Here is a 24963-nt window from a genome sequence, read left to right on the forward strand (position 1 = left end):
GCTCCATGCAGATGGTGTCCAACCGGATTAGCTTGTATCTATTCCAGGGGCTGGTACATAGTAAGTACTGCACAAATACCATAAGAAAAAAATTATATAGCTAGTTCTGTGTCACAATTCTGCAGTTAAGAGCTGAATCTCAAAATGGCCTATTTCCTTCCAGTTTGCTATCCCAAGACCAAGACTGCCTCCCATTAGATTGCTAATTGATCGTTACTTAGGCTTTGGTTATTGTAAATATGGGACAATTCTCAAGAATCTTCAAGGTTCTTGAAGATGAGCGGGGCGGTGATCTGTTGGGTGTGAAGGGGGAGGGTGTGAACAGGAGGTCAGTGGTGAGAGACACGAGAAAAAGGCCCAGTGAGTAGGCTGATGTGGGATGAACCAAGTGTGTAAACTGGAGTGTGGTGGGAGAGGAACATGGATAATAATAATAATGGCATTTATTAAGCGCTCACTATGTGCAAAGCACTGTACTGTTCAAAGCACTGGGGTAGATACCAGTTAATCAGGCTGGGCTTAGTCCCTGTCCCACATGAGGTTCACAGCCTGAACAGGAGGGAGTAGGAATGAAGCCCCATCTTACAGATGAGTTAACTGAGGCACAGAGAAGTTAAGCGACCTGCCCAAGGTCACCCAGCAGACACATGGCAGAGCTGGGATGAGAACTCAGGTCCTTTGATTCCCACTAGTCCACGCTGCTTCTCTAATTGTAACGGTGTTTGTTTATCCTTTAATAATAACAATAATAATTAGTATTATTATTATACTACACAGCACCTGTATATATGTATATATGTTTGTACATATTTATTACTCTATTTATTTATTTATTTTACTTGTACATATCTATTCTATTTATTTTATTTTGTTAGTATGTTTGGTTTTGTTCTCTTTCTCCCCCTTTTAGACTGTGAGCTCAATGTTGGGTAGGGACTGTCTCTATATGTTGCCAATTTGTACTTCCCAAGCGCTTAGTACAGTGCTCTGCACATAGTCAGCGCTCAATAAATACGATTGATGATGATGATGATAGTAGTTTAAGTAGTTATCTGTACAGCACTGGAGGTAATATCAACTTTAAAATTCACATGAAAATTACAGTAGAATCATGTCCACTACGAGTTCTACTCCAAGCCTAGTGTATCATTACAGAAAGCAAATTTAGCCCAAAGAAAGAATGGTAAAGTAGTAATCTCATGGCAATTTAAATGAGACATGTGAAAACTTCTCTTTTCAGGGAAATGTACCTTTCCTGCTTCAGAGCATATTCCAACATTTTGATCCTCCTCACGAGATCCTTCTTCAGATTTTCTTGCCCTTTCCTTTCACCTTGAAGGAAGGCAATCTGAGCCTGGAAAAAAAACAACAACAAACAAGCAAGGCTTTAATCAGAAAGAATGGAACAATCACGCAGCTAACTACCATAGTTCTCCACTTAAGTGTTTTGATCATCTGCAAAAATATTTCAATGTTTTTAATATTTTATATGAAACGGCATCTTCAACAACATATGAAAGTACACATAAATATTTACAGACTTGTGCATAGGAAAATAAACGCCTTAAAAAACTGTAAGCCTACGGAATTCTCCAAAACGCCTCCTCTTAACTAACAGAAGCACTTACTAAGCGCCTATCTCTGTGGTGTTGGGCATTTTATGGGGAATTAGACACCATTCCTACCCCTTAGGAGAACATAATCTAGAACAGAAAACTAGTCAGATATAGACATGCTAAGGAGCATAAAGAAAAATGAACAAATATTGAAGTCAGCAAGGGGCTACGCGTACTTAGTACAGTGCTCTGCACACCGTAAGCGCTCAATAAATACGATTGATAGTAAGCCATCAAGTAAAGAAGAAGTCACAGGGGCTCACTCCGAGCGCTCAACTCAATTGGAAAAACTCAAGGACAACGAAGGATTGATTACAGGAGCCGTTGGAAACTAGAAGGGAGTAGACTTTTAGACTGTGAGCCCACTGTTGAGTAGGGACTGTCTCTATATGTTGCCAACTTGTACTTCCCAAGCGCTTAGTACAGTGCTCTGCACACAGTAAGCGCTCAATAAATACGATTGATGATGAGTGATGGGTGTGTAATTTGAGAGAAGATGAGTGGTTGATGGAAATAGCATGGGCTAGTGGAAAGAGCTCAGACCTGGGTGTCTGAAGACCTGAATTCAAAACCCAGCTTTGCCACTTACCTGCTGTGTGTGACCTTGGGCAAGTCACTTTACTTCTCAGTGCCTCAGTTACCTCAACTGTAGAATGAGAACTAAGCCTGTGAGTCCCACGTGGGACGTGGACTGTGTCCAACCTGATTAGCTTGCATCTGCCTCAGCGTTTAGTACAGAGCCTGGCATCTAGTAAGTACTTAAATACCTTTTTTTTTAAAAAAAAAAAAAAAGGAAGTTTGGGGTATGCTTGCCTGGAAAGAGCAGAATGGTCAGTATAAAGTGCAGAACGAAAACATAAGAAGAAATAGAGAGTGGCCCTAAAGAAGTGTATGAAGGAGAGGGTACTAGTAACAACCTTTTTTTTTTAATAGGGCACTTTTATATATTCTACCCTGATCTTTGGGGCATCATTCATTCATTCATTCAGTCGTATTTATTGAGCTCTTACTGTGTGCAGAGCACTGGACTAAGCGCTTGGGAAGTACAAGTTGGCAACATAGAGAGACGGTCCCTACCCAACGACGGGCTCACGGCCTAGAAGGAGGATAGCACCGTGAGCCTAGGCAGAGGTGCAGCAGTGCTGCCAACTTGTACTTCCCAAGAGCTTAGTACAGTGCTCTGCACACAGTAAGCGCTCAATAAATACAACTGAATAAATGAATGTTGAGGAGTGAGCTCTAGGCCCTCTGCAGTTAATCAATCAGTGGTTTTACTTGAGCGCTTACTGTGTGCAGAGCACTGTACTAAGTGCTTGGGACCGAGTCAAGAGCCCAGAGAGGAGATCAACCAGCCAATCAATCAATCGTATTTATTGAGCGCTTACTGTGTGCAGAGCACTGTACTAAGTGCTTGGGAAGTCCAAGTTGGCAACATCTAGAGACAGTCATCATCAATCGTATTTATTGAGCACTTACTATGTGCAGAGCACTGTACTAAGCGCTTGGGAAGTCCAAGTTGGCAACATATAGAGACAGTCCCTACCCAACAGTGGGCTCACAGTCTAGAAGGGGGAGACAGAGAACAAAACCAAACATGCTAACAAAATAAAATAAATAGAATAGATATGTACAAGTAAAATAAATAAATAAATAAATAAATAGAGTAATAAATATGTACAAACATATATACATATATACAGGTGCTGTGGGGAAGGGAAGGAGGTAAGATGAGGGGGATGGAGAGGGGGATGAGGGGGAGAGGAAGGAAGGGGAGATGAGGTTCGATAGTGCAATCAAGGAATGCCCTAAGCCTGGACTGAGACGGTGGTTTTAGGAATGGAGAGGAGAAAGGACGGAGTTTGGAGATGCTGTGAAGGCTTTTATAACTGCCTTTTTTCAGATGTGGAAGGAATCCAGAAGCACACGTCCAAAATGATAAGGGTATCGAAAACGTGACTAAAGCAATGCGATGGTGGTAACTGAAGAGAAGACTGGGTGAGTTCCTCTGCACCTTCAAGTACAAAGAGGGCTTTTAAGAGAAGCAACACGGCCATAGTGGAAAGAGCACAGGCCCGGGAATCAGAGGACCTGGGTTCTAATCCCGGCTCTGCCACATGTCTGCTGTGTGACCTTGGGCAAGTCACTTGGCTTCTCCGGGCCTCAGTTTCCTCATCTGTAAAATGGGGGTTCAATACCTGTTCTCCCTTCCCCTCAAGACTGTGAGTCCTGTGTGGGATAGGGACTATGCCTGATCTGTATATCATTTATCTCCCCCAGGACTTAGTACAATGCTTGGCGCCTAACAAGCCTTTAAATACGCTTGGTATTATTACTGTTATTATCAGAGGGTTCCACTATTTCCTTCCAACTATGATCTCTAACGGCCTTGGAGGGGCAAGGCGATGCACTCAACTAATACAAAATAGGCCAAATAACCTGGTGGCCACTTTACCGTGCATAATAATAATACACCAAAGCCCACTCCATGGTTCAGTCAAAATAGTAACCCTGATAAACAATAATAATAATAATAATAATGTTAGTATTAAGCGCTTACTATGTACAAAGCACCGTTCTAAGCACTGGGGGGGATACAAGTTGATCAGGTTGTCCCACGTGGGGCTCACAGTCTTAATCCCCATTTTACAGATGAGATAACTGAGGCACAGAGAAGTGAAGTGACTTGCCCAAAGTCACAAGGCTGACAAGTGGCAGGGTGGGATTAGAACCCATGACCTCTGACTCCCAAGCCCGGGCTCTTTCCACTGAGCCGCGCTGCTTCTCTGATTATCCATTAAAGTCCTTGTATTTGGTGGGAGTTTGAACCTTACATGTGCTGCAATTGAATTTTTCATTCCTAACTGCTTGGCAATTTCCTAAAGCCATTCATTCTATTTTCCTACTTTCCACTATTTAGGAGACAGGGAACAGGAAGAGAGGGAGTTAAGCTGCAGAAGAAGCAGGGGGCAATGGTGTTTCCAAAGTTAAAAAAAAAAACTCTTGATAATATTAATAATAATGGCGGCATTTGTTAAGCTCTTACGATGTGCCAAGCACTGTTCTAAGCGCTGGGGGAGATACAAGTTTATCAGGTTGTCCCAAGTGGGGCTCACAATCTTAATCCCCATTTTACAGATGAGGTAACTAAGGCACAGAGAAGCAACTTGCCCAAGGTCACACAGCTGACAGGTGGCAGAGCCGGGATTAGAACCCATGACCTCTGACTTCAAAGCCTGCGCTCTTTCCATTAAGCCATGCTGCTTCTCAATCTCCCCACTTCCCCATTCATTCATTCGTATTTATTGAGCGCTTACTCTGTGCAGAGCACTGTACTAAGCGCTTGGGACATACAAAGCACTTGGGAAGTACAGATAACATTTCTAAAATATTTTAAGAGGAAAAAAACAGTTTCACTCACAGCCTTTTGTCAAATAAAGAGAAGCAGCGTGGCTTAGTGGATAGAGCACAGGTTTGGGAGTCATGGGCACGGGTTCTAATCCCGGCTCCGCCACTTGTCAGCTGTGTGACCCTGGGCGAGCCGCTTAACTTCTCTCTGCTTCAGTTACCTCATCTGCAGAATGGGGATTAAGACCGTGAGCCCCACGTGGGACAACCTGATTACCTAATATCTACCCCAGCGTTCAGAACAGCGCTTGGCACATCGCAAGCGCTTAACAAATGCCACAATTACGATTATTAAAATAAAGCAACTCCTTCCAAAAGAGGATAGAATGGGAAGTGGTTGTTAGAACAGTGCTCTGCACACAGTAAGCGCTTAACAAGTGCCATCATTATTATTATTATTAAAATGGGGATGAAGACTGTGAGCCCCCCGTGGGACAACCTGATGACCCTGTAACCTCCCCAGCGCTTAGAACAGTGCTTTGCACATAGTAAGCGCTTAACAAATGCCATCATCATTATTCATTATTAATAAAATGGGGATGAAGACTGTGAGCTCCCCGTGGGACAACCTGATGACCATGTAACCTCCCCAGCGCTTAGAACAGTGCTTTGCACATAGTAAGCGCTTAACAAATGCCATTATTATTATTATTATTATTATTAAAATGGAGATGAAGATTGTGAGCCCCCCGTGGGACAACCTGATGACCTTGTAACCTCCCCAGCGCTTAGAACAGGGCTATGCACATAGTAAGCGCTTAACAAATGCCATCATTATTATTATTATTAAAATGGGGATGAAGACTGTGAGCCAACCTGATGACCTGTATATATGTATATACGTATTTATTACTCTATTTATTTTATTTGTACATATTTATTCTATTTATTTTATCCTGTTAATATGTTTGGTTTTGTTCTCTGTCTCCCCCTTCTAGACTGTGAGCCCACCGTGGGGTAGGGACCGTCTCTATATGTTGCCAACTTGTACTTCCCAAGTGCTTAGTACAGTGCTCTGCACACAGTAAGCGCTCAATAAATACGATCGAATGAATGAATGAATGAATGAATGAATAAGGGCTCTGCACACAGTAAGCGCTCAATAAATACGATCGAATGAATGAATAAAGACTTGTGATGTCTTCTTTAGTAGCTAAGTAATGCCTCTTAGGGGTAATTACAGTAATATCTGGAATTCTAATCATCATCATCAATCGTATTTATGGAGCGCTTACTATGTGCAGAGCACTGTACTAAGTGCTTGGGAAGTACAAATTGGCACCATATGGAGACAGTCCCTACCCAACAGTGGGCTCACAGTCTAAAAATTCTAATGAGAATTCTAATTCTAACCTTTCACCAGAAATCCAAAGCCCCGTACGGTCACTACCACATTTCAGTCTTCGAGCCCTCCTCTGAGGTAGTTTGGGGGCTTCCTTTCAGGGACCCTCGACGCCGCTCAACGGGAACGCGCTAACCCGATTTGCCTTCCGCTGGTCTAATCTGGCCGAAACTGTTCTGTCCCATTCGACGCCTAATACTGACAGAAGATTGTGATCTGCATTTCCCCTTTTAGACCGTGAGCCCACTGTTGGGTAGGGACTGTCTCTATATGTTGCCAATCTGTACTTCCCAAGCGCTCAGTACAGTGCTCTGCACATAGTAAGCGCTCAATAAATACGATGATGATGATGATGATGATTTCCGCGGAGCGTTCCGTTTCAGTGACTAAGCAGCTGAGAGGCGTAATCTTTTTCAAAACGCATCTGGAAGCTATCATAGCAGAGGGAGTCCCACCCAGGCCCAAAATCTAATCCTAAATTTCAGCCCTGCCCCACACAAGGCCTTTACTACACTGTCCCAATCCCTCCGCGGGGCCCGGTGAATGCTTACTGTGGCCAGTGCGCTGTACTGAGCCCTTGGGAGAGTACAGAATAACAGAGTCGGTAGACACCCTGCCCGCAGCGAGCTTACAGTCTACAGGAAGACTTTACGGCCGAGAGGGATTAACATATATGTCTGTACATATTTATTATTCTATTTATTTATTCTACTTGTACATATCTATTCTATTTATTTTATTTTGTTAGTATGTTTGGTTTTGTTCTCTGTCTCCCCCTTTTAGACTGTGAGCACACTGTTGGGTAGGGACTGTCTCTATGTGTTGCCAACTTGTACTTCCCAAGCGCGTAGTACAGTGCTCTGCACACAGTAAGCGCTCAATTAATACGATTGATGATGACTGTCTCTATATGTTGCCAACTTGTACTTCCCAAGCGCGTAGTACAGTGCTCTGCACACAGTAAGCGCTCAATAAATACGATTGATGATCACTGTCTCTATATGTTGCCAACTTGTACTTCCCAAGCGCGTAGTACAGTGCTCTGCACACAGTAAGCGCTCAATAAATACGACTGATTGATTGATTAACACTGGGCAGCAGCGGGACTCACAAGAGCCCCACTCAATCGATCAATTGCATTTTCTGAGCGCTTACTGTATGCAGAGCACTGTACTAAGTGCCTGGGAGAGTACTGAGTAACAGAAGTTGCAGGCACGTTCCCAGCCCGCAATGAGCTTACAGTCTGGAGGAGGAGCTTCAATTCTAGAGGATCATCATCATCAATCGTATTTATTGAGCGCTTACTGTGTGCAGAACACTGGACTAAGCGCTTGGGAAGTACAAATTGGCAACATATAGAGACAGTCCCTGCCCAACAGTGGGCTCACAGTCTAAAAGGGGGAGACAGAGAACAAAACCAAACATACTAACAAAATAAAATAGAATAGATATGTACAAGTAAAATAAATAGAGTAATAAATATGAACAAACATATATACAGGTGCTGTGGGGAAGGGAAGGAGGTAGAGGATGAGTTCACAGTCTAGAAGGATTAACATTGTGCCGTAGCAGGATTCACAAGAGCCCCACTCAATCCATCATATTTACTGCGCGCTTACAGTGTGCAGAGCACCGTACTGAGTGCCCAGGAGAGTACAGCATAATAGAATTTGCAGAAACGTTTCCTGTCCGCAGCGAGCTTACAGTCTAGAGGAGGAGTTTACATTCTAGAGGGATTAACGCTGTGCAGCGGCAGGATTCACAAGAGCCCCACTCAATCCATCAATCCGTCAATCAATCGCATTTATTGAGCATTTACTGTGTGCCGAGCACTATACTACATGCCTATAGTATAACAGAATTGGTAGAGAAGCAGCGTGGCTCAGTGGAAAGAGCACGGGCTTTGGAGTCAGAGGTCATGGGTTCAAATCCCGGCTCCGCCAATTGTCAGTTGTGTGACTTTGGGCAAGTCGCTTCACTTCTCTGGGCCTCAGTTCCCTCATCTGGAAAACGGGGATGAAGACTGTGAGCCCCACATGCGACAACCTGATCACCTTGTATCCCCTCAGCGCTTAGAACAGTGCTTTGCACATAGTAAGCGCTTAGCAAATGCTATCATTATTATCATCATCATCATCAATTGCATTTATTGAGCGCTTACTGTGTGCAGAGCACTGTACTAAGCGCTTGGGAAGTACAAATTGGCAACATATAGAGACAGTCCCTACCCAACAGTGGGCTCACAGTCTAAAAGGGGGGAGACAGAGAACAAAACCAAACATACTAACAAAATAAAATAAATAGAATAGATATGTACAAATAAATAAATAAATAGAGTAAAAAAATATGTACAAACATATAAACATATATACAGGTGCTGTGGGGAAGGGAGGGAGGTAAGATGGGGGGATGGAGAGGGGGATGAGGGGGAGAGGAAGGAAGGGGCTCAGTCTGGGAAGGCCTCCTGGAGGAGGTGAGCTCTCAGCAGGGCCTTGAAGGGAGGAAGAGAACTAGCTTGGCGGATGGGCAGTGGGAGGGCATTCCAGGCCCGGGGGATGACGTGGGCCGGGGGTCGATGGAGGGACAGGTAAGAGCGAGGTATGGTGAGGAGATCAGCGGTGGAGGAGCGGAGGGTGCGGGCTGGGCTGGAGAAGGAGAGAAGGGAGGTGAGGTAGGAGGGGGCAAGGGGATGGATGGACAGCCTTGAAGCCAATGATAACAGAATTTGCAGAAACGTTTCCTGTCTGCAACGAGCTTACAGTCTAGAGGAGGAGTTTACATTCTAGAGGGATTAACACTGTGCAGCAGCAGGATTCACAAGAGCCCCACTCAATCCATCAATCCATCAATCAAACGCATTTATTGAGCATTTACTGTGTGCCGAGCACTATACTACATGCCTACAGTATAACAGAATTGGTAGAGAAGCAGCGTGGCTCAGTGGAAAGAGCATGGGCTTTGGAGTCAGAGGTCATGGGTTCAAATCCCGGCTCTGCCAATTGTCAGTTGTGTGACTTTGGGCAAGTCACTTCACTTCTCTGGGCCTCAGTTCCCTCATCTGGAAAATGGAGATGAAGACTGTGAGCCCCACATGGGACAACCTGATCACCCTGTATCCCCTCAGCGCTTAGAACAGTGCTTTGCACATAGTAAGTGCTTAACAAATGCCATCATTATTATTATTATTATTAGACATGTTCCCTGCCCACAACGAGCTTACTGTCTAGATAATGATGGCTTCAAGCACCATAGGGGCACCCCGGAAAGAGACAGGCACTAAGCTTGCCCAAGACCCACTCTTCCCCCGGTCAGAGGGGACATTCCGACTGGCCCAACCAGCTGGATCAGAAACCAACCCGCCGTTCTCACCACTTCGCCCAGCCTTCCTTCCCTCATTCCGTTAGCTGCTTCGAAGAGGGAGAGACGACTACTCAGTTCAATTCAATCGTATTTATTGAGCGCTTACCGTGTGCAGAGCACTGGACAAAGCGCTAGGGAGAGGACAATACAACGATAAACAGGCATATTCCCTTCCCACAGCGAGCTGAATTGGACAAGACGACGATTCCACCGGGATCTCATTCCACCTACAGCCACACTGCATAAAAGGAGGCCTCCCTTAAATGTACCGCTCTCAACTTTCCGGTCGCCTTTCTCTCGTACGTGTTTCTGTATTACCATGGCAGCCCCAAGTGTTAGGAACCCTTAAAATGAATACTCACGGAAGGCAGGGAGATATTGCACTGGGGAGATTTCTTACCTCCTTCATGATAGAGGGAAGTCACCCCTAGAATCTAAACTCTTTCATCACTATCACACTCAGCACTTTTTCGCTCCAGCTGCCTAGTCCAGTTCCTCTCCCTTGAAAATACTTCTTCATTTTATCCCTATGTTTCGCCGTGTTGCCCTCACCACAGATTTACAACCTCTTCAGCTGTTCTGCCCAACACTACTCCAATGAGGACGGCCTCTCTTCGGGCTCCGCTTTCAAACTTCCTCTGGTGGTCCTTTAATCCAATCAATCGATCAGTGGTGCTTATCAAGCACTTCCTGTGTGCACAGCACTGTACTAAGCACTTGGGAGAGTACAATATAACAACAAACGGACACAATGAGCTCGGTCTATGTAAAAAGTGATCTGGGGCTGAGAGTGGAGTGACTATCCAGTACTTAATGGGTACAAATCCAAGTGCACAGAAGGGAAAGAGAGCAGAGGAGAAGAGGGCTTAGAGGAGGAAGGCCTCTTGGAGGAGATGGACTTTTGATAACTCTTGTCAACTTCTATGTTTTCCAAATAAGGCATCCAAATCCTGAGTGTAAGAGTACAAAACACCTTTGTCATGCACGCCCTCTCTCTAGATATGCAACAACCCTGTCATAGGGCCCTTTCTAAACCGGGGGGGTCAGAAATAGACCACTGGAATCCGTTTGCCGCGTGCAGCTAATTCAACACGCACCATGAGAATGCGGCTCCGAGTCTCCAGGCTTATCGAGACTTTTCCAGGCTCTGTGAGAAAACTTCAAGAAAAAGTGCCCCATTGGATGGGAATGGTGGTGGGCGATTTGAGAGACACTTAAAGGAAGCTCACCCGACAGGAGGAATAAAATTGATCCCTGTAAGCCAAATATAGGAAGTCGTTCTGAGACGGGGAAGAAAAGGAACTATGGGGATAGTTAAACACGGATGCATAAAATAATCAAAGGAGTGAAATAAAGAGACGAGTCGCTGAGGTGCAGAAAACAGAGGAGGCGAGATGATGGAGGCAAAAACAGTGACGGAGGGAAATCGTGGTCATGATTCTCAAAGTACAATCCATCTGGAAGGGATTGGAGTAAATGAAGGCCTGAACTGAAGAGGAAATTGCACCAAAGAAGGAAAAACGCTAGTTGTGTCAACTCTCAAATAAAATGTTTATTTAAAAAAGGGGGCCAGGCTTGAAGGGAAAAGGAGATTCGTCTATGAACCTCAATCTGTGACCTTTGGACATCTGCTGTTCGCCCCACCCTCAACCCCACAGCACTTATGTACATATCGGTGAATTATTTATTATAAAAATAAATAGCAATGCCCGTCTCCCCCTTTAGACTGTAAGCCTGTTGTGGGCAGGTAATGTGCCTACCAACTCGGTTGTGATGTACTCTCCCAAGTGTTTAGTACAGTGTTCTGCCCACAGTAAGCACTCAATAAAGACCACTGATCAATCGATCAATCATATTTATTGAGCGCTTACTGTGTGCAGAGCACTGTGCTAATGACCATGATGACTGATGACCACGATGAAGATGAGAGTCAGAAAGGAACTGGTAATAACCAGGATGAAAGGTGATCAAAGCACGGATAAGAGTTTTAAGGAACAGGTTGGAGAAAAAGGAATGGATTGCAGCGACATTATAGTGAACGCCGCAAGATGTGGTAACGGTACCCAACACATCATTACTTCCCAAGCAGCTCTCAGTCAGAGCTCCAAATTTAGTTATGCAACAAATCCCCACTACACACGGCCTGAGGGGCAACGCTTACAGAACACATCATGCCACCTAAATAGACACTTATCTTATGATTTGAAATGCTTCACTTGTCATTTAATTGAACTGGGAAATGGCACTTCGATGTCTTGAAAACAAGATACAAGCCGTGGACAGACCTGCCACCGAGATCGATCCAGGGTTGATGGCTTAATCCCAACCCAAGAATCACAGCTGCTAGTCCCGAGATTCCAGATGACGTAGTGTAGTCCAAAACTCATTAACTGGGGGGGACTGGCTTCATTAACTAATGCAGAAATTGCCTGGGTTATTGGGAGACCTTAAAAATAATAATAATAATAACAATAACAGGAGAAGCAGTGTTGCCTAGTGGACAGAGCACAGGTCTGGACATCAGAAGGGCCTGGGTTCTAATCCCACCTCCACCACTTGTCTGCTGTGTAACCTGGGGCAAGTCACTTCACTTCTCTGTGCCTCAGTTACTTCATAATAATAATAATGTTGGTATTCGTTAAGCGCTTACTATGTGCAAAGCACTGTTCTAAGTGCTGGGGGGATAAAAAGTGATCGGGTTGTACCATGTGGGGCTCACAGTCTTAATCCCCATTTTACTGATGAGGGAACTGAGGCACGGTGAAGTGACTTGCCCACGGTCACACAGCAGACAAGTGGCGGAGCCGGGATTAGAACCCGTGACCTCTGATTCCCAAGCCCGGGCTCTTTCCACTGAGCCACGCTGCTTCATCTGTAAAATGGAGATGAATACTGTAAGCCCCATGTGGGATATGGACTGTTTTTGAGCTGATTAGCTTTACTCTACCCCAGCGCTTGGAAGAGTGCCTGGAACGTAGTAAGCGCTTGACAAATACCATAAAACACACACACACACACACACACACACACACACACACACACACACACACACACACACACGAAGGTGACAATTAAGCACTTAAATACCATTAAAAAGAAAATGCTGAGTGGTCCATAAGCTGAAGCAATGAGGTAAGTGTTTGGGGGAAGAAGCGACACTTATAAATCCTGGAAAATAAATCTCCTTTAGATCGATATGCAGGGTGGCTCAGTGGAAAGAGCCCGGGCTTTGGAGTCAGAGGTCGTGGGTTCGAATCCCAGCTCCACCACAAGTCTGCTGTGTGACCTTGGGCAAGTCACTTAACTTCTCTGAGCCTCAGTTACCTCATCTGTAAAAACTGGGATTAAGACTGTGAGCCCCACGTGGGACAGCTTGATCACATTGTATCCCCCCCCAGCGCTTAGAACAGTGCTTTGCACATAGTAAGTGCTTAACAAATGCCATCATTATTATTATTATTATCGAGTCTCTGACGGCGCACTGTCCGACAACAACAGAACCTTAAAGGCCGAATGATTCCTAAATAAATATTGCTCCAATACTGGAACAAACTCATTGCATACCCAATCTTGGAAAAGGGTTCCAGAACACTTGGGCCATAGGACAGGCAAAAAGTAGCTTGTATCTACCCCAGCACTTAGTAACAATGCCTGGCACATAGTGAGTACTGAACAAATACCACACACACAAAAAAGTCTTGAACTTCTTTCTGAAAGCCTTAGCCCTCTGAGAATGGTGTACTAGAAAAGCCCTGAGCTGAAAGCCACCTGTTACATTGCCACCAGGAAGCTGCAGAACCTGTCCTTTTTCAGCTTAGATCCTAGGCAGTCATTTTCTCCGTAACAAGAGAAGGTCTTGCTGCTATTTTCTTGCAGCTTTGTCAGTATTTAAAACCAGACAAGCCCAATAGGTCACGTTTTCAATCAATTCATCCACTTTAGCGGAAAAGCCGAGGCAGCTTCGGTGCCCGCACTTCCAGCGCCACTGGCAAATTTCAGATCGTGAAAAGTCGTCCTTTTCGTCAAGCTAAAAAGAACAACTCTCTCCCCAAACCTCCAAGGTAACCAAAATTTGTGCAAAAGGGTATATCGCTAAAGGTAGGAAATATATCTCTGTGGACACTTATAATAGATAGTAGCAGAAGGCAAGGAGATACGTGACTGAAGAGGTTCTTTCCTGCCTTCACATGTGTGGAGGAAAATCACTCCCAGAATCCACACTCTTTAGATTTGCAGAATAAAAAAAGTCAACCCATCTTAACACTTTCTCCAATTTGATCTTCAAAGTCATCATAAAGACTCTGGAATGTGTTTCTGTGTTTGATCTCCCAGTCTTATTTGGAAGATGCATTCCGTTTCTTTAGCCAACACCGCATACTTGGGATTCATCGTTATTGATTTTTGAACTTTTAAACTGCACTCCTCAGACATGACAAAATTCTACCTCTATTTTTTACACCAGTGCTCACCACAGAACTTGCTAAACCCAACAGTGTGCAGTTTCGGCTTGTCTCCGTTATCACTGAGTTTCAAAATGCCCACTTTCCTTTCCAATGTATTTTTGTCCCTGTCATGTCCCATTTTCTCGGCTACTTGAGGTTGAATTTTTTATCAGACAAACTCTAAACAAAAAATAACCCTGCACTAAATTTTTAAAATGCAAAATAAAAAGTGATTCAGTCCCAAACCCTCATTTTTCCCTTTGCCTCCAGGCTACCTACATTAATTCATTCATTCAATCATATTTATTGAGCGCTTACTGTGTGCAGAGCACTGTACTAAGCGCTTGGGAAGTACAAGTTGGCAACATATAGAGACGGTCCCTACCCAACAGAGGGCTCATCTACAGAAACTTAAGCTCAATAAGCCTCCCTAATTTCTCATCTTCTCCTCCCAAACCCATTCCTCCAAATAACTTTCCCATTTCAAATCAACCCTATCACCATCATCATCATCATCAATCGTATTTATTGAGCGCTTACTGTGTGCAGAGCACTGTACTAAGCGCTTGGGAAGTACAAATTGGCAACATATAGAGACAGTCCCTACCCAACAGTGGGCTCACAGTCACCATTCCTCGCTGTTCCACTTGCCCAAAATATCGTTATTTTCCTTGAGTAATCCTCATCATCATTCATCATCACCAGTGGTAATAATAGTAATTAATAATTATGGTACTGTTAAGCACTTACTATGTGCCAAGCATTGTTCTAAGCACTAAGGTAGATACGGGGTAATCAGGTTGAACCACGTGGGGCTCACACTTTTAATCCCCATTTTACGGATGAGGTAACTGAGGCCCAGAGAAGTTAAGTGACTTGCCCAGGGTCACACAGCAGACATGCGGCGGTGCCGGAATTAGAACCCACGTCCTCCGACTCCCAAGTCCGTGCTCTTTCCACTAAGCCACGCTGCTTCTCATTTAGTGGCATTTATTGAGTTCCAGCAGAACGCTTGGTATTGTACCACGTAATTGGGGAAAAGCAGCAAAAGCAAGACAAGTTCCCTACCCTCAAGAGGCTTACGATCACATGAGGGAGGCAGATAAAAAAATATCTACAGACAGTTGAAAGCCAGAGGAAGGACAAGTCTAAAGCTGGAAGCAGTACAAACTTACTGAGATACAACAGTTGGACGGATAACTGACTGTAAATATAAATGATATATGAGAAAATAAAAATATACAGACATATGTGAGTGCTAAGGATAGGATTAAAGTAATAATAATAGTAATAATGTTGGTATTTGTTAAGCGCTTACTATGTGCAAAGCACTTTTCTAAGTGCTGGGGTAGATACAAGGTAATCAGGTTGTCCCACGAGGGGCTCACAGCCTTCATCCCCATTTTACAGATGAGGGAACTGAGGCCCAGAGAAGTGAAGTGACTTGCCCAAAGTCACACAGCTGACAAGTGGCGGAGCCGGGATTTGAACCCACGGCCTCTGACTCCAAAGCCCGGGCTCTGTCCACTGAGCCACGCTGCTTCCAAGCAGCAAAGTGCAGAGTGTGGGTGTTGGTCTGATATAACTGAGACTTCGGAGACGGAGAGAAGCGTGGTCTGGCGGATTTGGGAAGAAAGGGAGGTCCAGTCTGGGGGAAAAGCATTCATTCAATCGTATTTACTGAACGCTGTGTGCAGAGCAATCAATCAATCAATCAATCATATTTATAAAGCGCTTACTGTGTGCAGAGCACCGTACTAAGCGCTTGGGAAGTACAAGTTGGCAACATATAGAGACAGTCCCTACCCAACAGTGGGCTCAGAGCAATGTACTAAGCGCTTGGGAAGTACAAGTTGGCGACATAAGCTAGGAAAGCATGAGCTAGGGGTTGGAGGTGTGGACTTTAGGAGTGTTATATACTCCTAAAGGTGACCTCAGAAGGAGCGAAAAGTGGGAGCCGGGAAGTAGTGGGTGAAGGGAACCAGTATGTTAGATGGTGAGACACGGTAGAGATCCTCAAGAACCATTGGAAAGGAGTTTTTGGGTAGGGACCGTCTCTATATGTTGCTGACTTGTACTTCCCAAGCACTTAGTACAGTGCTCTGCACACAGTAAGTGCTCAATAAATACGATTGAATGAATGAATGAGTTTCTGAATCATGTGGAGGGAGATGGGTAACCACATGGGAAGCAGTTTGGCACAGAGGAAATAGCCTGGGGCTGGGCATCAGAAGATCATGGGTTCTAATCCCGGCTCCGCCATTTGTCTACCGTGTGACCTTGGACAAGTCACTTCACTTCTCTGGGCCTCAGTGACCTCATCTGCAAAATGGGGATTGAGACTGTGAGCCCCATGTGGGACAGAGACTGTATCCAACCTGGATTTGCTTGTATCCACCCCAGCGTTTAGTAAGTGCTTTCCAAATGCCATGAGGATGATGATGGTTATTATTATTATTATTATTAACTGAGGGTTCTGAGGAGTGGATAGATGAGTGCCGAGAGACACTTCAACCGGATGATTCATGCAGCTGCATGGAGAGATGATTGAGCAGGTAGAAGAGGGAGGCAGAGAGACTGGGGAGGAGGTTCTTATCCAAAATATTTTCAATTGTTAAGAGAAAATCTGTTGTAGAAATTCAACTACCACCTTTGTGCTTTACAGTTATCATAATAATTAACATAAAAATTAATAATAAATATGTATTTATTTAATTTGTACATACATATTTATTCTATTTATTTTATTCTATTTAATCTATTCATTTTATTTTGTTAATATGTTTTGTTTTGTTTTGTTGTCTGTCTCCCCCTTCTAGACTGTTAGCCCGCTGCTGGGTAGGGACCGTCTCTAGATGTTGCCGACTTGTACTTCCCAAGTGCTTAGTACAGTGCTCTGCACACAGTAAGTGCTCAATAAATATAATTGAATGAACTAAGTGAATCAATCAATCAATCGTATTTATTGAGCACTTACTGTGTGCAGAGCACTATACTAAGCGCTTGGGAAGTACAAGTTGGCAACATATAGAGACAGTCCCTACCCAACAGTGGGCTCTGAATGAATGAATGAATAATTAGGGCACTTACTATGTGTCAAACACTGTTCTAAGTGCTGGGTCAATTTAAATTAATCGGGTCAATGTCCCGTCCCTGTTCCACCTGGGGCTCACAGTCTATACAGAAGGGAGAACCATACTGAATCCTCATTTTTCAGTTGAGGAAACTGAGGCACAGAGAAGCTAAGTGATTTGCCCAATCTCACACACGGGCAAGCGGCGGAGCCAGGATTAGAACCCAGGTCTTCTGACGCCCAGCTCCCTCTAGACTAAGCTCGTTGTGGGCAGGGAACATGTCTAACCAACTCAGCAATGCTGTACTCTTCCAGGTGCTTAGTACGGTGCTCTGCACATGGTAAGTGCTCAATAAATACCACTGATTGATCGACAGGCCCCCTCTGCTTTAGAATATGACTCTTCCTTTCAACTACTAAAACGCAGGAGGCGGAGAGGGAGGTGGTGAAGAATGAAAGTGCTTTTCCCTCCTCCTCCCCTCCGATGAGGTGAGGTCAATATAGCTGCATCCCCTAAGGGAGTAGCAGCTGGCCGCCATATAGGTTATATATAGATTTAGCATAGCTAAACCACTGTTCCACTGGTTTGCATTTAAGATCTATTTCCCCCTGAGTTACGAAGAGACGGATATTTGGTGTGGTTAATAGTTAGGATCTACAAAGGAAGCAAAATGCATACAAGAATGTATTTAACATGAAATACATGGTCTTACTATATACTATATACTTATGTTTATATATAAATATACTTATATTTACACATAAATATACTTATATATACTTATATGCTATTTGGTGTCGTTAACAGTTAGGATCTACAAAGGAAGCAAAATGCATACACGAATGTATTTAACATGAAATATACGGTCTTACTATATACTATACTATATACTTATATTTATATATAAATATACTTATAAATATACTTATATATACACTTATATACTATATATTTACTATATAAGTATATAGCCCAGAGAAGCAGCGTGGCTCAGTGGAAAAAGCACGGGCTTTGAAGTCAGAGGTCATGGGTTCAAATCCCGGCTCCACCACTTGTCAACTGTGTAACTTTGGGCAAGTCACTTAACTTCTCTGGGCCTCAGTTCCCTCATCTGTAAAATGGGGATGAAGACTGTGAGCCCCACGTGGGGACAACCTGATCACCTTGTAAATTCCCCAGCGCTTAGAACAGTGCTCTGCACATAGTAAGCGCCTAATAAATGCCATTATTATTATTATTATTATTATTATATACTATATAACACCAAGTGAGACTATGTTGCATAAATTCACTCAGAGAGCATGACAGCACAGGCTGACTGACAGGACTGGAAAGAGCTTTAAAAATATATTAAAAGGAAACGCTATATCACAGGGTTAGGCAGATATGTAGTAACCACTCTTGTATGACTAATCTTGTTCTTAAAATTCATGAGCCCACTGTTGGGTAGGGACCGTCTCTATATGCTGCCAACTTGGACTTCCCAAGCGCTTAGTACAGTGCTCTGCACACAGTAAGCGCTCAATAAATACGATTGATTGATTGATTGATTAGTCGTGATCATGAAAAAAACTTTCCGAAGCTGAAAAATTCTGGGAGGCACAGTCTTGATGGTGTTCACGGAAATACGACAACACACTCTGTGAAGAACTCGAAATTATTTTTGAAAATAGGAGAGCAAAAGGACAAGCAAAAATAAGTGTCATAAGACACACCCTAGAATTTACCTCCCAGGACACCAATATTTACCAAACTACTATTCAGGGGCTATGTGTAAAACGATAGGAGTCAATGAAATCACGATCAATAGGCAGCATGGGAGTAAAAAGAATAAATATCAACAAACTAGTCGGCCTTTGAAAAGAAAAAAAAAACAAAAACTTCCAGGATGTGTGAGCCCACTGTTGGGTAGGGACTGTCTCTATATGTTGCCAATTTGTACTTCCCAAGAGCTTAGTACAGTGCTCTGCACATAGTAAGCGCTCAATAAATACGATTGATGATGATGATGATATTAAACTTGTACTCAAATGAACGTCAACCAATCAATCAATCAATCAATCATATTTATTGAGCACTTACTATGTGCAGAGCACTGTACTAAGCGCTTGGGAAGTACAAATTGGCAACACATAGAGACGGTCCCTACCCAACAGTGGGCTCACAGTCTAAAAGGGGGAGACAGAGAACAGAACCAAACATACCAACAAAATTAAATAAATAGGATAGAAATGTACATGTAAAATAAATAAATAAATAAGTAAATAGAGTAATAAATATGTACAACCATATATACATATACAACCATATCCATATACATATACATATGGCATATACATATGTACATATACATATGTACATATACATATACATATACAACCATATATACATATACAACATATACATATACAACCATATATACATATACACAGGTGCTGTTGACAGGTGCTGTCAACCGATACACCTGGGGGAAAAGATCAGCAAAACCTGAAGTTAATAAACAGAAAAACCTAGATAACGGCATATCTCAAAGAGCTGGAGCACCAGGGAGCACTAAATAAATTCCTGGTTCTCAGTGGGATTACAAGCGTGCAATACAGTGTCACATACTGTAGAATGGACGTTGACCCGGGAAGTTCTCTTATAGTGTGAAGTTTGGCTTGGTGTGAGGAAAACTAACCAAAGAGTACTCTAACGCCTACATCCACGTCCCTTGTTGCATCCTCAAGCTGGACTCCGGGAATGAACCGAAGAGGACCGGGCCCATAATGAAACCCTGCTTTTCCCCGATAGCGACGGGAAATGGATGGGACCCCCGGCTTTGAAACTACCAACCGATCAAGCTGTCAGGAAGAAGTCTCAGAATCGCAGCGCGCCTTCCACGGCAGCCAAATTTCCTCTACGATTTTCAGAGTCCAGAGCTACCGGAGGCATCAACAGCTTTCCCACGCTGTGTGAAGATTGTAGAGAGACTTGGTGCTGTTTCTGGCATCCGAAGTGCCTTAAAGAACATGTTTGCTGTGGCTCGCTGATCTGAGATCCTAGGAGTGTCTGGTCTCGAGGTGAGCGGGAAATGTCTGTTATTTTGTTATATTGTACTCTCCCAAGCTCTTTGTACAGTGCTCTGCTTAAGGGACGCACTCGATAACTACGATGGATCGACTGATTGCTAGCTGGCGTTATTCCCCACTTGCCGATCCAGTATATAGAGAGCGATGACACCTCAACAGTTACCGCAGTCTGATCTTTCACCTTTTTATGTGAAGATGGGGATGACGGGGGCATCTCTGATAGCTCGAATACTGAGGAAGAACAGGTATAACTTTTTCTTTAAGTAGGGCATTCCCTCCATGTCTGTAGATCTCAGCAGTTAGGACTCCCGATCCAGCTGGGTTACTAATTTTCCCGGCCCGAGTGTTGTGGAGACTTCCTCGAAAGTTGGGACAGGTGGCCTGTCTTTGCAGTTTTCCGTTTTGAAGGAATTCAGGTTCAATGTAAGCCCCAAATGGGACCTGATTCGTGTATCTACCCTAGCACTTAGTACAGTGCTTGGCATATAATAAGCATTTAATACCACAATTATTACTAGTATTACTACTGAGATGTCTTCCCTTTTTAGAGATGATGTGGTAATACGTTTAGGACCACATGCATTTAATGGCACACAGAAGTCCATCCTTTTGTGACGGTCTGCATAGCCGTGAATATTTTCCACTCTGACACCGTTTCACATATTCCATAACCTGAGTTGCACACCACGATGCACATTTCTGTAAACCTCAATTCTGTCTGAGTCACGGGCTACCGCAAGGTGCTGTTTTCTGCAAATTGATGTTGCATTTCTTTGCCACTTGCAGGGAGCCACTCATGGTGACTTTGCCTGGCCCTGCTAAATGCCTTGACGTTGGCCTGTTAAGACAAGTTCACAGAAATTCGTAGAGTTGTAAAAACACGGGAGTGAATGAGGCTTGCACAGTTAAACTAAATTCTTGCATCTCCAATTTCTTGTTTTGAAATGGCTGAACTTTCACCCTGGTTCCGGCTTTCACAGAATGCCACCTGGATGATAACTGCAGTTCTAGGGGGCAGAGCATGGACTGGAGACCCTTTAAAGAGCTCTAGGTCTAGCTGATTTATACCAATGATCCGTCAGCCTTTTATTCTGCTTCTGACAACGACCAAAGTCCTTGGCGTAATGCCATCATAACCGTCCTCCCTCACATCAATCCTAATGAACGAAGACGAAGGAAAAAAAAATAGAAGGATACAATCTGTGGCTGTAGATGGAACATCTGAATTGCCTGCGGTCCCAATCAAAAGATGAAGTGCACTGAAGCCGGAAGCTGAAAAGAGTTGAAAGCCGCAGCCAGAAATCAATCAATCGTATTTATTGAGCGCTTACTGTGTGCAGAGCACTGTACTAAGCGCTTGGGAAGTACAAGTTGGCAACATATAGAGACAGTCCCTACCCAACAGTGGGCTCACAGTCTAAAAGACCAAAGACCACTCGAGGTAAGTATGGAGGGAAGGCTGGTCTGCTGGATTAGGGACCACTTAAAAATGGGGCTACGGGGTTCTGCGGGGGTTCAATTTTCCCTGTTATTTATAGAGCATTGTCCCTCTAAGTACCTGTTCTAGGTTTGAAAAAGCACTTAATTTATTTATCCTGTCCTTTGCTTCCTCAGGCGGGCAGGTGGATGGGATTCAAGCTGCAGAATGGAGAGAAAAAGGCTTGGTCTCTCAGAACTAAAAGCAGCAGCCTCCCGGAATCCCTTGGTACAGCAGAATGCCTTTTTGACCCACTCTCTTGGAAAGGAGCTGCTCTTTAAGTTGTGTGGCGGTTGGAAAAGGGAAAAAAACCTCAGAGGGTTTGAAGCCCTGTACTTGCCCTGCCTTTCAAACCCTCTCTCGAGGGCGACCGAGGTCACAGATGCTGTCCACGGTCACAACGTAATGGCAGGAGGCACAGATGGCAGTTGTCCTGCCACAGGCCTTTCGGGATCCAAGCAAGGCCACGCAAAGGCTACGGGACACAGAGGCAGGGGCGGCGCCTAGTCTCCCTTACTTATAATCAAGTGTGGTATGATGAAACAACCTGTTTTTTAAGTGTTCTAACGTTTGCTCTATGTCAACTTCTACGTTCCCTGTAATCCTTTAGGGAGCTCTCTTTTTGCCAACACATAATTACTCAGAAACAGATTATCCCACTCTATCGTTCCTGGGTTATCCACGCCTTTGCTTTTCCCTGATACTTTGTGGTCTGCTAGCCTATCTCAGGGTGAGCAAAAACAGACACCGGGGCCAAACTCAAGCCTGACCACTCTGAAACTTGGAAGTATCTGAAGTACCTCCAATCTTGAGGTTAAGAAAATGATAAAATAAATGCTCAAGGTCATGGGTTTTAATCTAGATTGACCATTTGTCTGCTGTGTGACACTGGGCAAGTCACTTCACTTCTCTGGGCTTCAGTTCCCTCATCTGCAAAATGGGGATTGAGACTGTGAGTCCCAAGTGGGACAACCTGATCGCCTTGTAACCTCCCCAGCGCTTAGAACAGTGCTTTGCACATAGTAAGCACTTAATAAATGCCATTATTATTATTATGTGGGACAGGGACTGCATCCAACCCGATTTGCTTGTATCCACCCCAGCGCTTAGTACAGTGCCTGGCACAGAGTAAGCGCTTAACAAATACCAATCAATCAATCAATCGCATTTATTGAGCGCTTACTGTGTGCAGAGCATTGTATTAAGTGCTTGGGAAGCACAAGTTGGCAACATATAGAGACAGTCCCTACCCAACAGTGGGCTCACAGTCTAAAAGTCTAAAATACCACAGTTATTATTATAAGTTATTATTATAAGTGTTCACTTATCCACGCTGTTCCTGGCCTCATCAGCACAGTTAGCTGGCCGCTAGTTATTCAGTTTGCAACATATTTGTATCTTGTTTCAGAAAGAACTTCTCATACTTATACAGTACAACAAACAAATATTCCCCCAGACAAGTACAGTTTCTGCGCTGGAGCAGAATACACAGGCAGCCTAAGGGTAATTGGCAGGTTCTCTACACATATAAATATTTTTAACATTTGTGCTTTTGACTAATTTGTACCAATAACCAAGAGCTGAAAGTTTACTGGCATTCAGTAGCATTCGGCAATGTCTTTTCCAATAGAAATAATAAACTTTGAATAGTATTAACCAATGGTCATTTGTGGCAAAATTACACAGGAAAAAAAATAAACGTTTCTATATAGTTTGGTGCAAGCTTTTTTTCCAGTGTTTTCTCCAAACTTAAAATTACTCAATAGACAAAACTTTATGAAGTCTTTTTCTAGGCTTATGAGTCAATTATTCCATAACATTTCCCCATTTCCCTTGAGAAACCGTTCCAAAATCTAATAGATTTAACAGAAATTGTTTCCTGCCACTAAGCCAAATGTTTTATTGTGTCATCTATAGTTCGACCACTTGAACAATATTTCCTTACTCACTAGTATTCTCAATCAATGGTATTTATTATTAATAATAATAATGTTGGCATTTGTTAAGCGCTTACTATGTGCCAAGCACTGTTCTAAACGCTGGGGTAGATACAAGGTAATCAGGTTGTCCCATGTAGGGCTCACAGTCTTCATCCCCATTTTACAGATGAGGGAACTGAGGCACGGAGAAGTTAAAGGACTTGCCCAAGGTCACACAGCTGGCAAGCGGCGGAGCCGGAATTCGAACCCATGAACTCTGTCTCCCAAGCCCGGGCTCTTTCCACTAAGCCTCGCTGCTTCTCTAAGGGTGCATTTTGAGAGAAGGCAAGAGATCTCGTGAGATATTCCTGGGAAAGATGGGAGAGTGGAAGGGGCAGGAGGAGGGAGGGACTGGAGAGGGGAGACCTTACAGAGATCATGCCTGAAAGTTTCAATTTTCTCAATATATTAGGTGGCCAAGTCATTACGGGCAGGAGAGAGGGGAGGCGGGGGGCATCGGAGTAAGTGAGACAGCTAGGGTCTAATGGACAGCCTTGCTTGAACATTTTGTCAAAGAGAACTGGATCAACGGGGCATTCACAACTCCATGCCATCGTGAAGCAGTCAAATTCTCGACGAACTTCTCCAGAGAGGCAAATTTTCGAAGCAGTTATCCCAAGCCAGATCTCCTGAATGACTTGTGATGCTAGCTCAGTAGTAGACGGGTACACAAGACCTCATTTATTTTTTGCAGACAGAAAGAGAAAAATATCAAGGAAGTGGATGCATGTACATTTTTAGCCTTCAATCTGAACTTTAAAAGATGAAGAGGAACAGAATTCGAAGGGTCTAAAAATTAAGTTAGGAAACCCGGGTTACTGTGTGCAGAGCGCTGTACTAAGCACTTGGGAAAATACAACAGAGTTGGTAAATGGGATTTCTGCCCACAGAGAGCTCGCAGTCTACAGGGGAAGACAGACATTAAAACAGACCAGGGAGAGAGGAAACTACAACATAAATACACAGTGGACTCTGAAGATTTAATAATCTGCTTAAATTTTTAATAATCCATATGTGTTTATGATACAACTTAGTGAATCTAGCTTAGGAATCTCCATTTACCTTCTGATTTCTACATAGCTGTTTTCCTCAACTTTCTCAGGATACTTCCAGCAGTTAAAATCCCTTCTGCTCTGGCAAGTGTTCTGACGGCACTGTAGCCACTATGCTTCGTGCTGCACTCAATCTGAAAAGCAA

General features: G+C 43.7%; 1 protein-coding gene across 1 annotated transcript in view; it reads right to left on the reverse strand.

The window, feature by feature from the left end:
* STRN (striatin) overlaps window positions 1–24963 on the reverse strand; it is a 140953-nt gene that overhangs the window by 68173 nt on the left and 47817 nt on the right. Inside the window, exon 5 of the mRNA XM_038771664.1 lies at window positions 1251–1354. Within this exon, the coding sequence (XP_038627592.1) occupies window positions 1251–1354 (104 nt within the window). The remainder of the gene's footprint in view (window positions 1–1250; window positions 1355–24963) is intronic.

The sequence above is a fragment of the Tachyglossus aculeatus genome, chromosome X1 (genome assembly GCF_015852505.1).
Source record: "Tachyglossus aculeatus isolate mTacAcu1 chromosome X1, mTacAcu1.pri, whole genome shotgun sequence".
In the NCBI taxonomy this organism is placed as follows: Eukaryota; Metazoa; Chordata; class Mammalia; order Monotremata; family Tachyglossidae; genus Tachyglossus; species Tachyglossus aculeatus.